Raw genomic sequence first — 12656 nt, 5'->3', positions numbered from 1 at the left:
TCTGTCCATCTTTGCAGTTATGACTCTCTTTACTGCATGGTTCCTTGAGATGAAAGAAATCAGTCAGTGTCTGTCTACCCCAGTTGGAGGAAACAGATGCTTTTTCTTTCACTGCATCTCTAAAGCATGAAGTGCTATGAAGATTACACTGAACACTTACAAAAATGTGATCTCTGTACAACTGAAATGTTGATATTGCTCAAGTTTGTAAGAGTTTCCTTATACTGCATACATCAGCATTTCACTTTTTTTCTTTGTGCCCCAAACAGTTTGTGGCAGCTGGAGACCATTTAGTTCACCACTGTCCTACTTGGCAATGGTAAGTAAAAGAGAATGAAGCACAAAGAGCTAGAGGTGTGGAAAGCTAGAGGAACAGCATGACAAAAAACTTGTTACATTTTTGCATCTAATGCAAATGTATATCCCAATTTAATGTAGATAAGAACTAAATCTAGACATAAACTCTGGCAGTAGAACCCATGCCATTGATATCTTTGTCATGATCCAAATTACACTCACTTTTGTGGGGGAGGCTTTTGTATTAGCCACCATTTGTAGCTGCAGTCAGGATGGTTTCTCTGAGGCAGTAGAGAAAACCGACCACTCTGGTATGAATACTTTCAATTTCTAATGGTAATAGCAGGCTCATTCTCCCTTGGGCCGTTCTTGGCTCCATTGATTATGGGGAATCTGAAGTCTTGAGATCATGTTCTGTCATGGTGGCAGAGAGTCACTGAACTTACTAACTACAAGGAGCTACTTACAAAGTCATTGCCTTGATGTAACCTACATATTAAAAACAATAGCTTACACTACTTAAATTTAATCATGGGTACATATCCAGCTGAGTTATAGATTAGAAAATGCTGGTCTGTCTCTGAATATACATGCCATAATCGCTCTGAGAAGGCTTTTTTTACCTCTCTGGAATGCAGGGAGAATGTACAAAAAATGTATTCAGTACATTTTAACAGGGTCTTGCATCATAAAAATAAATCATGAAATGGTTAGTGGTTAGAACAGAACATTTAGTGTCTAGATTATTATTGTTCAAGCCAAAAACTAATGCACGTGGGCAATATACAATTAGTAGACTTAGATTTGTCAGCATGTCAAGAGTCAAAATAGGTTGTGAGGTGATTCTGCTGAAAGCTCGTAAATATACTTCTTCCCAGCCCCTTCCTGCTCACACTTGGGATCACCTCATTGGTCAGTTTGGTATGTTTCAAATTGCAAAGAGGTAGGTAGTTTTTACAGTATATCTCAAGTTCTGCTACTACATGTGTGGTAGTTACTAATCTCAAACAGAAGCAGGAGGGTGGTATTTTTGTCTTCTGGCCACACAGTCTGAAAATAGAAGTGTTCTTGTCTACAAAACAAGTTTTTCACTTTTTTGTGGTGTGCTTTTTTCAAGGGCTTCAGGAGAAGAATTAAAGGTCAAGGCTTATCTGCCAACAGACAAACAGTTTTTGGTAACTAAAAATGGTAAGAATGGCTCTTAGTAGAGTTGAATGCAGTACAGCTCTTGTGAATGACTTAGGGAAAAATTGTAGGCCTATTGGAACATGCTTGTGCACCCAAATTTTACCCTCTACATAAAATTGACAATGGAAACTAACCTTCCCTTGTATCTTCTGCATTTTAATTTTGTAGTGACACAAGCAGCAGATTATCTGAACTTGAGTATCCAGAATCTGTCATCACTGAGCATGAATAATGATAAATACATGCTTGGGGTCAGCATTGCAGCTTGCATTGTGAAAGTGAAAACTTCAAGTGCAGAAACACTTACTAAATAGCCCTCCTTCTCTTTGCTTGCTTGCTTCCTCTAATTCTCTGCCTCCTCTCCCCCCCGCCTTCCACATACAGTGGTTTGCAAGCATGCAGTTTTAACTTAAAATTCTTCTTCCTTCACCCTCCCGAATACTGGATTTCCTGGTTCTTCCTGGCTTACTAAAGGTATTCCAAAATGTTTTACATGGTAACACTCATACTTTTAATCTCATGCAAACTGTGTAACTCAGATTATCAGACTAGTGAAACTGCAGAATGCTGCTGTGAAAAAGTTCAACTGATGGTCACAAAATTAAAGCATTGTATAATGGTAGTGCTGACTGCCCCACTGGCTATAAAAGAGGAAAACTTGTACCTGTGCCACAACTATGGGGGAAGCTTTCTTTTCACAAAAGAAATACTGTCTTTTGTGTCAAACTTCGCTTATAGCAGAAATGCCAATGTAGCCCCCTCAGTTCTGGCTTGCAAAAACTATGTAATTGAAGGCCCGAGAGAAGGAATTATGGCCTCATAAGATGGCATTCCACGCTTCGACTTGACTTGCCCATTTTGGAGACTTGAAATCCTCAGTGGGCCAGTGGAATGCCTTATGGTCTGCAGAGGACATAATTGAATTATTTACGCCCCAGTGCTGGCTACAGTTGCAACAAACTTGCTGTGCAGGCGGTAGCAATGACTGCATGGCTAACTGATGTACTTGAAATTTTTGTGGGGTCTTCTGGTGTTCTTTCTCTCCTGGTCACTCTTCAGAAGAAGAAAATCCAAGATTCCACGTTTTTTGCTCTGTCATCTGGGTCCACAGTATAATGATAACCTCTGACTTAAGTTAAACACTTGCAGAAAAGATGCCACAGAGCACCCTACTAACCAGTTTCCACGGAAATGTCAAAATGAAAACTAGAGGACCCTGCCCCCATGCCCTATTTTTTGTAGAAGGTCTACAGTCCGCTTGTGTAGTGTAGCCCTTGTGTACTAATTCTCTTCTCCAGGGCTAGCTTTGAGTGTTGCAGACATCTTTCTGTTTATATTAATGAAAATGTCAGTTTTGCCTTTAAATCAGATAAGTACTATTACACAAACTTTTACTGTGCCACTGTGAGATCTTCTGTGTAGTCACTCTATGCCAACAGGAGAGAGCTCTCCTGTCGGCATAATTAAACCACCCCCAACGAGTGGTGGTAGGTATGTTGGTGGGAGATGGTCTCCTGGTGACACAGCGCTGTCCACACCGGTGCTTTTTTGGTGCAACTTATGTTGGTTGGGGTATGTGAGTGTGTCTCTCCCCCCCCCCCCCCCGGCTGACACAAGGTTTGCCAATAAAAATGCTAGTGTAGACACAGCCTCATTTTAGAAAGCACGACTTGAACATTTGCATATGTATATGATCCACAGTAAACTAACCTTGTTAAATAACCATGTTACTGTTAACAGCAGTTTCTCAGGTGACAAACTGATCTGTCACTTACATGACTGATGAATTTTAAGTGGAAGTCTGACCAGCAGATAACCAGTAAAAGTTGCATGTTCAAATTCAGCCAAGATCTGCACTGACTAAAAGCTGTTCAGTGACATGCCTGAAACAAATGGATAGGTAGTTCCCAGATACCACCAAATAGTTGGCAGTCTCAGAAAATCTGGAGACTCAAACTCCCTTCTGACCCTCACAGGTCAGGGTTGAAGCACAATGACAGGAAGCAGAAAAATGTAAGATGCTTGTGTGACCACTGCCTGGAATGTACCAGTTCTTTAACTGGAGTCCAAGTATCGTCTTGCTTTCCCCTGCACTAAATTCATGTGAATAATTAAGGTTGGATATCCTAAAATATTAATCTAAATGTACTGAAGTTGTATAATGTAAAGATATTTTGTCTAAATTTGTATCTTTAACCTATTAAAAAAACAAAACAAAAACCCCCTAACCTTGTACCACAGAGAGCAAATAGGGGCTGGGGGAAGCTTATTCACTGCAGAATGCTTTGCAGCATGAATTTCTCAGCTCTGTCTAGTATCTGATTGCAATTATCCTATTACTTGTAAGAGTTTGCTGATCTTTACAGTGCCATGCTACAAGCGGTGTAAACAGATGGAGTATTCAGATGAACTGGAAGCAATTATAGAAGAAGATGATGGTGATGGGGGATGGGTAGACACATTTCACAATGCAGGTATTGATACTCTTGTTTTTAACTTTCCACTGCTAACTAATATTAAAGACCTTGACACTTAATTTTAATTTTGAAATGTCTATTAACTCTCATGTGATGTGTCTGAATAGCTAGTTTGAGACCTGAGTTACATTCCCAGTTAAATACCTATTTACTGTGCCACATCCTTACTGTGTGTGTGTGACATTAGTAAGTTGCTTAACCTTTCTGTCTGTGAAATGAGATAATACCTCAGAAGTGTGGATGCTTAAAGCTTTAAGTCCTTTGAGAAGCACAATAGAGATTTATATTACTGTATTTGGTAAGGTAAATATCCAACATGCAGGGGACCAAACTTGTAACTAAAGAGATACTGAGAGAAATAAAAGCACCATTCTCTTCACCTTTATATGAAGAAGAATAATGGCATCCTGACCTCCCTTGTCAGTGAGTATAAGTATGAGATGTGCAACAGTTAAATCTAGCTCAGTTAAGCAGTGATGCAACTGATATTACCCCACCTTAGATGAGCCTTTGATCTCTAGTCCCAACAGCTGAGTGTTTCTACTAAGGTACCTGTCTCCTTGATATCTAAGGGCTCTCAGATAAATTGGGATGATAAAAGGAAACTGTAGTTAAATACAAAAAATTGAGTGTGAAGGGTTCATTGTCTTGTAGACAGGCAGTCTACAGAGATTAGTACTTTACATAAATCTGAAAGCTTTAGTCAGAGACAGACTTCTCTGTTAAGTGGATGCCTTTGTCACCGTGAGAGGAAAACTAAAAATAACTGTTCACCTGGTTCTACTGTGTAGTCAATCTAACTCCAAAGTGCCTAGCAAAATCTCTTCCATAGTATATTCCTTTCAGCTTTTCTTTTGAGAGTAGATGATTGTTTTAACACAGCCTGAGAAGGCTGACCTTTAAATTCCAGGATGAAGGTGTTTCTCCTCGTTTCTATGTATCAAAGCATTTTCACCCCTTAAGTGATGCAACATCTCTCAGTATCTCTGTAGCCTCACAAATATCTAAGGGCTTGTCTGCACTGGCACTTTACAGCACTGCAACTTTCTCACTCAAGGGTGTGGAAACACACACCCCTGAGCGCTGCAAGCTTCAGCACTATAAAGTGCCAGTGTTGACAGTGCACCAGCGCTCGGAGCTGTGCTCCCAACGCTGGTAGCTATTCCCCGTGTGGAGGTGGGTATTTTTTTTATAGCGCTGGGAGCTGCGATTACACAGCCACTTTAAAGCGTTGCTGCAGCAGCACTTTAATGTTGCTAGTGAAGACATGCCCTAAGAAAAACAACTCCTTAGTGTGACTGGAATACCCCAGGAGATGTTAATTTCTTTATCTGTTTTTGCTGATGTTTTAACTCTTATTTTTGTCACTAGAAATTTCTGTGTTTTTTGTTTGGTTACTCCCAGTGATTTTTGGGAGGTTCACTGATATGGTGAACCAGTTCTGTTTTAAAAAAAAAAAAAAAAAACACACATATATCTGACAGTGCTAGGATATTATAGAGCTAAGAGTACCTTCAGTGCTGGCAGGAGAAACAATATGTAGGAATGACTACACCAGCCAGTTGAAATGATTGTTCCCAAACAGTGTTCTTTCGCTGATGTGTTGTGTTGCTAGTATGTTGGCTGTGTCTTTCCTGAGTGGTAAGGTATGGTATCTATTCATGGGTATTCTCCTAAGATAATGCATTGTATCTTTGAGGAAGTCATCTGAGATCCTCTTCAGTTGGTTAACTGGACCTGAAATTGTATTGAAACAGAGTGATGTAATATTACAAGACAGTGGAGAAGAACAGCAGTAAACAAGAAGGAATAGAAAGATAAGTGGGATGGGTTGAAGAGAAGTGGCAATGCATTGGGTGTTCCTTTTTCTGAATGACAGAGGCTACAGCTATACTACAGTTCAAGTCAGCATAAGTTATGTTGCTCAGGGGTGTGAATTAGCCAGCCCCCTGAGTGACATAAATGCCGATGTGGACAGCACTAAACTAAGTCAGCATATGTTGGCAGGAGAGCATCTCTCCGCCAACATAGCTACCACCACTTGCAGGGCTGGTGTAATTAAGCCGATGGGAGAGCTCTTGAGAGTAGCTGCTCTAAGGTGACAGGAAAGTGTTTACATGGTGCAAAGCTCTCTAGTGTAAATTAATTTTTAAATATAAGCTCCTTGGAACAGGGACATGTCAGTATTTATTTGAATTATTTTATACACTTATGGCACTATAGAAATAACATTTGGCTAAGAAGGAAGCATGTTCAACCAGTCAAGGCTACTACGTGGACAGGATGCTTTGAATGTACAGTAGTTCTTGCCACATACTCAAATTACTATTCTTGGAGTGCACCTTGCTTTCATGTGCTTGAGGTTACTATGAGTAAGGTAGTGTTCATGAGTAGTGCAGTGTGACTCTTACTCTATCTAGATCTTTTGCAGTGGTAAGGGCTATCTGTCATCAGTTAAATTATTGCCCCCAACTCATTACTTATACAGGAATCTTAAGGAGTTTCTGCACCAAAACTCTCCTCATAAGTCCTGCACTGTGTGATTAGTCTGTACCAGCCTATATAAGCCTGCTTGGGGGAGGGATAGTCTTTGTCCAGCACTGAATAACTTGTGTCCTTCCAGTTTCTAAAGTTATTTTATAAAAGTATAATTGAAAGGATCACATACTCCTTTCTTAGCCATTTGTACCATCCTGGCAACAAAGACAACAGGCTCTTCTAATTTTGACTGTTTTCAGTGTTGATGTTCAATCAACAGGTATTGCAAGCGGGACAGAAGCAGTTAAGGAGATCACACTGGAGAGCAAGGTATTTGTTAGCTTGTGAATATTGACTTATTGTACTAGAAGGTTAAAGTACAATAGATGTCTGATAGTGTCCCTAAACAGCCATGTGAACTAATTCTGTAGATGAAAGACCAGTACAGAGGCCAGGAAATATGTGAAGGTGAGGTGAGCTATGAATTGAATTAGTAACACATTATAATATCAATGTAAGCGTATATCCACTCCCACTATCATGGAATGAGACACTGTTCATCTGGAGTATTTCTGTTCAACATACACATTTACTAATATTCCACATAAACCTATAAACGAGAAACTGATTTCACTCAACTTTGAGGTGAGCATGTGCAGAGCTATTAGAATGCTGACAAATTGTTAGATTTTAATAAAAAGTCCTATTATATGGTAAAATGGGGCTTAATCAACAAGTTTTATATAGTTTTTAAATCCTGGTGCCTTAACGTAGTCTAGGGAAGGTACATCTTGATTTGGATAAGTCATATGTCCTGCCAGACTTCTATCTCCAGTTGCTGAGGCACTAATGTAGCTAAATTCATTCTTTTTTAGTGCATTTTTATTAACTGCCACCATACTTCTCAAATCATCATAGGGCTGAGATGAAATCTGGAAAACTTCAGCCTCAGAGGAAGCTGAGAGCAGTTGGAAGAGGCACTGAAGATAGCATGAACCTTTCCATTCCCAACAATAACATGTATATGTTTAAAAAGCATTATTGGGTGAAAGGCATCTGTAGAAATGCCTCTTTAAAAGGAACCTGACTAAAATTGAGCTGTGCCTCTGAGTTGCAATTGGAAGGCTTCTTTGAATCTAAAAGCAGTATAAATCTGGTGTGTGAAGTGCGGGGGGGAGGAAGAATTGGTAAGGACTGCAACAGATCACTTTAATTCAGTGGTCCCTCATGGTGCTTACAGACCTATTGTAGCTGACCAACAACATTGTCTTGAACGACAATATTTTTACTATGTTTATAGGGCCCAAGGCAAATGCATGCTTTTCAAGCAGAAATAAAAGAAGCATTTGACATGCTTGTCACCTATTCTTTCAGAATGTAAAGTATCTGCACTGTACATATTGCATTGTGTAACTGGCTCCACACATGCGTTGTGTGGCAAGGGTTTTGCCTTCATCAGATAAGTGCAAAAAAAGCTGCTTTTTGCAGGATACTTGGTTTGATGGACTAATGGCCCAATCCAACATGGCAAATCTTTGCATTCCTGTGTAATATTCTTAGAACAGGATTTGCTTTTATGTAGTGTGTTCCGTACACAGGTACTGTATCCCAAAGCAGTTCACAGCTTAGATACTTAGTGCAAACATGCCATCCCATTATGCACTTAGCAAGCTTGTGTAGAACCTTCAATGTTAGAACCTGTTTTATATGGAAAGGGAGGAATATTGGCCATTGACACCCAGAATATCTCTTTTCCAATCTTGGATCTCTAACTTGTCAGACTATGGATCAAAGTCTCAAACAAGCTGAGAATCTTGCATGGCTTTAAAACAAGTGTGGAATTATTGGACAACTGGCTTTTGCTATGGTACTGACAGGCTTTAAACCAGGTACTTAGTTTTAAGTATAACTGTACTTGATTCCTTTAAATTGACTTACCCAATGTACCAGCTCCGTATGTCTTCAAGTCACACTTCTCTTTGCTGACAGTTAGTTGTATAGTCTGTGTGGTGCCGCTGAGCAAACTGGATTCTATTCTGCCTTTGGAAACAGCAGGCTCGTTAGTTATGCTCTCACAGCAGAGCCTCTATCTTGGTGGTGATATAGGAGTAGATGTATTTTCAGAGCAGAATTTACAACATGGATAGTTACAGAAGTCATCCTCTGACTTTGAGCCTGAACAAAGTTGATCTGGAAACAAGAGAATACAGAATCTCATAACTTTCAGTGGATTTTTAATGTACCAAAAACCTTTAAATGCCTGAGAATGAAATAAATGTGTTAGTCTCTAAGGTGCCACAAGTACTCCTGTTCTTTTTACCTACTAATGTGAATATCCGTTTTCTTATTTATGTTGACTGGCTTCATAGGAATAAATGGAAAATACTCGTTTGTAAATAGATTTTCCAAGGCAGATGAATTGCATATCGCATCTCTTGAACCCAAGTATCTTTAAAGCATTGTTCTCACTTGCTTTCAATTTAACTTAAAAGGACAGTATAAAACTACCAGGACATCCAGCCTCTTGTGAAGATGATGAGGAAGATGAAGGGGAAGCAGCTGACATGGAAGGTATTTCCCTTTAAGTTGGATAGGATGCACTTTATTTCAGCCATATAACCAGGCAGCACTCTCTAGGAAAGCATTACAGCTTGTTTCCATGTAATGCCTATTAACAGGTCCATGTTGGACCTGATTCTCCTTTCACATTGGCTTTACACCACAACTCCACTGGAATGCATAAGTGTCAGTGACTGGAAAATTAGGCTAGTAGGCAGCGGAATAGACAGGTCTCGCATGGCAACTCAGTGTGACTGTTTAGTGCACAAACGTCAGTTTCTGAAACCCACCCAGTGAAAAATCCTGACTTCCTAGAGGCTTCCATAATTAGTGTCTAGCGAGCCACATGGTAGACAATGTCAGATTTACAGTATTGGAGAGTCTTGGTGTAGTTTAATGGTACTGGAAAATTAGGAAGTCTACTTGGATAAAACATGTATATTAGATGCTTGCTGATTTTAAGGAAGCACTCTTGGTTGCACATTTTTAAGCTTCCAGTGACTAATTACAAGCTTGGCATGAACTTGTAGACATTCTTTCTTTCCTTTCAGAATATGAAGAGAGTGGGCTATTGGAGACAGATGACGTGAGTGAACTGTTCTCTACCTCCTTCACAGCATTAACACCCTTTCTACCTTGTGCTTGAACTGGTAACACTGTCAAATGGCTAATGTGGCTTTTTTTTAATGCATTTACTACAACTTTTAAAAGCACCAATTTTTGTTATAAATGAATATTGTACTCTGATCAATATGTCAGTTACCATGGTCTTCAGATGCCTTTTTATGTTTGGGGCAAAGGTGAATAGAGGCATACTGTTACTTAAATATTTGTCTTACTGTTATTGACTATTCTTTTATCTTAAATCTGGATCCTCAGGCAACTCTTGATACAAGAAAAATAGCAGAAGCTAGCAAAGCTAAAGCTGATATCGGAGGGGAAGATACCATCCTGCAGACCAGAACTTATGACCTCTACATCACTTATGACAAATACTACCAAACTCCCAGACTGTGGTTATTTGGATATGATGAGGTATAGCAGTATTTTTTTTTCCCCAGTGTTAAGACTCATCAGTTAAGGTAGCGAGGTCAATTTGTTGCTACTTGATTAAATATATATTTATTAAGGGAAGAAATTAGATCAGTGTAGAGCCAGGACTTCAGCCAAGATTTACTGGGCCTGTGAGAATAAGTAAAAGCAAGCTCCCCACACCTTGAATGGCCCTGTAATTGGATCTTGGTAACCAGTTGTGAATGGTGCACATGAAAGAAAAGATTCTAGTTCTCTGAGCGGTTAGTTTTCCAAGGGTAACAAGAATGAAAATCAGTAGATGTCAGTAAAGCAAGAAGGTGTGAGAACCAAGTGTACACAGGCAGCAGGACCGTTGAGTAAGGAAGCATTTTTCTTCCACTTAAGACTATGGAATCTTGTAAGTTTGATGGCTTAGGGATATAAGCCTCAGTCTAGAAATATCTAGATTCCCTGGAACCACAGGTTCAGCTCCCAGTGAACTATAAACAAAGTAATGTGCAGTATTTTATCTGCTCTGTGTGGATCCTATGGATCCTGCAGCATTTTTCATAAGAATAGAGGTTTGCCCTGTCATTAGGATCCCCTTTCTCACCTGTTGTCCCTATGATTGCTTGCCACTTCTGATTTCAGTGCTATGTTTAGTTTATAAAGTACTCTGGAGTCCTTTAAGCAGAGATAGCGTATATACCTATAAAATGCTACTTTAGTGCTATCCTACTTCCTGAGTAGGAGGAAAAGATTGTGAGACACTTTTCCTGCTACACATTTCTTTTCTGCTGCACTTTTCTTTTCAGCAACGGCAGCCTTTAACGGTAGACTACATGTATGAAGATATTAGTCAAGATCATGTCAAAAAAACAGTAACAATTGAAAATCATCCTCATCTTCCTCCACCGCCTATGTGTTCAGTTCATCCATGCAGGTATCTTCAGTCTTTCAATGTTTCTTTATTAAGCCCAGCTTATGGATATGTGTGTGAAAAGGTCATTCTGTCTAATTAAAATTGCCTTTTGTCCATCCCTTGGTGATCTATCAATCATAAATTTCCATTTCCTGCACACTTGTCCACAGCTGTCTGTCTGCATGAGCTGTTCCCTTTTGCAGAGGGAAGAAAAGTCAGCAATTGTTTGAGCAGCCATCCCAGTACTCAGTGCTAAATGTGCATTAAGAGAATTGGTTTGGTTTTTCCTTTGTGCCTGTTCTGTAGTTGCATCCAAAACTGTATTCTCCATGAATCTCCTCTACTAGAAAGTCTAGAATCAGGCTACTCTAGTTTTGATCTCTTGCTGCAAAAAAAATTTTTTTATTCTACTCTAGCATGATCTTTTGGGAAGGTAAATTGTTTACCAAAAACCTACTGTATTTTGAAAGCTACTACAGGTTGTTTTTGTGTATCCAGTAAAAAGTCAGTCACACAATTGCACTGTCACATCAACTCCAGAAGGTGGCAGACAACTACGCTTAAACTGTTACATGTAAAGAAACTAAATTTTTGCCTGTATTCATGCTGTGGTGCTGCCTCAGAACCCAGTGCTGTTGGTTCTTTTGGGTTACAATGATCTGCTATTAAGTCTCCCAATTTTCTAACTACCGGCTGTTGAACTACTTGGACAGGTTGTCGGCTGTCTACCCAGCAGGATCATGCTTTCAATTAAGGTCCTGCCTTTTATTGAATTGTATGGTTGTCCGTTAAGGTACAAGTTCAAGTGACTTCCTGAAAGTGTCCAATTTAATCACTCATCTTTGAATCGACTCTTTTTTTTTGTGTAGATTTGGTGCAAGCACATCTTTTCTCCTCATCCCTCCCCCCCCCCCCTTTGGACCTACTTGGTTGAGCCTCCCCATTATTGAAACTAAAGATCCATATAACTCTCAGATTAGGACACATGAATGTGAAGTAGGGGAAGCAGAGGTACATGGCAGGCTGACTGAGAGGCGGAACGCATAGGGCTAACTTGGAAGTGAAAAAAGAAGGGGGGGAAAAGAGGCATGAAACTGCAAAAGGGAAGAAGAGGCATGTGAAGCTAATTAGAGGTTTCTGCAGAAGCCCGCTTTGGCAAGAAAGAAATAGCTGGGAATTTGCCATTTGTGGTAGCAGTAATAGTGCCCTGGAGGAAGCCCACAAAATGGAAGTGGCCAGAAGAAGCCTCTGTTTAGGGGTAGCAGCAGCAGGGATGAGAGGTCTTGGGGAAGTGCTGTGTTGGGGACAGCATAAGCATCTAGGAGAGGAGGGCAGTTGCTTAACAGCTGAACAAGGTGGAGCACCATTTCTGGTCTTGGAAAACAAGCACTGAGTGGTGGGATCGCATCGTTGTGCAGTTATGGGATAAGAAACAATGGCTGTAGAATTTTCAAATTCAGAAGGCCACTTTTCAGGAACTTTGTGAAGAGCTTTACCCAGCCCTGAAAGACAGCAACACTAAAATGAGACCTGCTCTGTGGAAGCTTACAATGCCAAATGGCTACCAGTCAGTAGGGAATCAATTTGGAGTTGGTAAATCCACTGTGGGAGCTGTTGTGATGCAAGTGTGCAGGGCCATTTAATCAACTTCTGCCCTGGACTCAGACTCCTGAGAGGTACCCACACTGTGTTTGGGAGTAGTGGTGGGGTTGCCACAGAGA

General features: G+C 40.1%; 1 protein-coding gene across 2 annotated transcripts in view; it reads left to right on the top strand.

The window, feature by feature from the left end:
* Positions 1-12656, top strand: part of ATG3 (autophagy related 3) — a 31583-nt gene that overhangs the window by 6943 nt on the left and 11984 nt on the right. For both annotated transcript variants that reach the window (XM_084631124.1, XM_084631125.1), the window contains exons 3-10: positions 270-319; positions 1415-1485; positions 3852-3959; positions 6721-6770; positions 8933-9011; positions 9551-9585; positions 9879-10034; positions 10829-10956. In XM_084631124.1, coding sequence (XP_084487250.1) covers positions 270-319; positions 1415-1485; positions 3852-3959; positions 6721-6770; positions 8933-9011; positions 9551-9585; positions 9879-10034; positions 10829-10956 — 677 coding nt within the window. The remainder of the gene's footprint in view (positions 1-269; positions 320-1414; positions 1486-3851; positions 3960-6720; positions 6771-8932; positions 9012-9550; positions 9586-9878; positions 10035-10828; positions 10957-12656) is intronic.

Source organism: Lepidochelys olivacea (assembly GCF_965140295.1).
Source record: "Lepidochelys olivacea isolate rLepOli2 genome assembly, chromosome: 1".
NCBI lineage: Eukaryota > Metazoa > Chordata > Testudines > Cheloniidae > Lepidochelys > Lepidochelys olivacea.
Note: the sequence above shows the minus strand (reverse complement) of the source record. Positions and strands in the feature narration are given on the sequence as shown.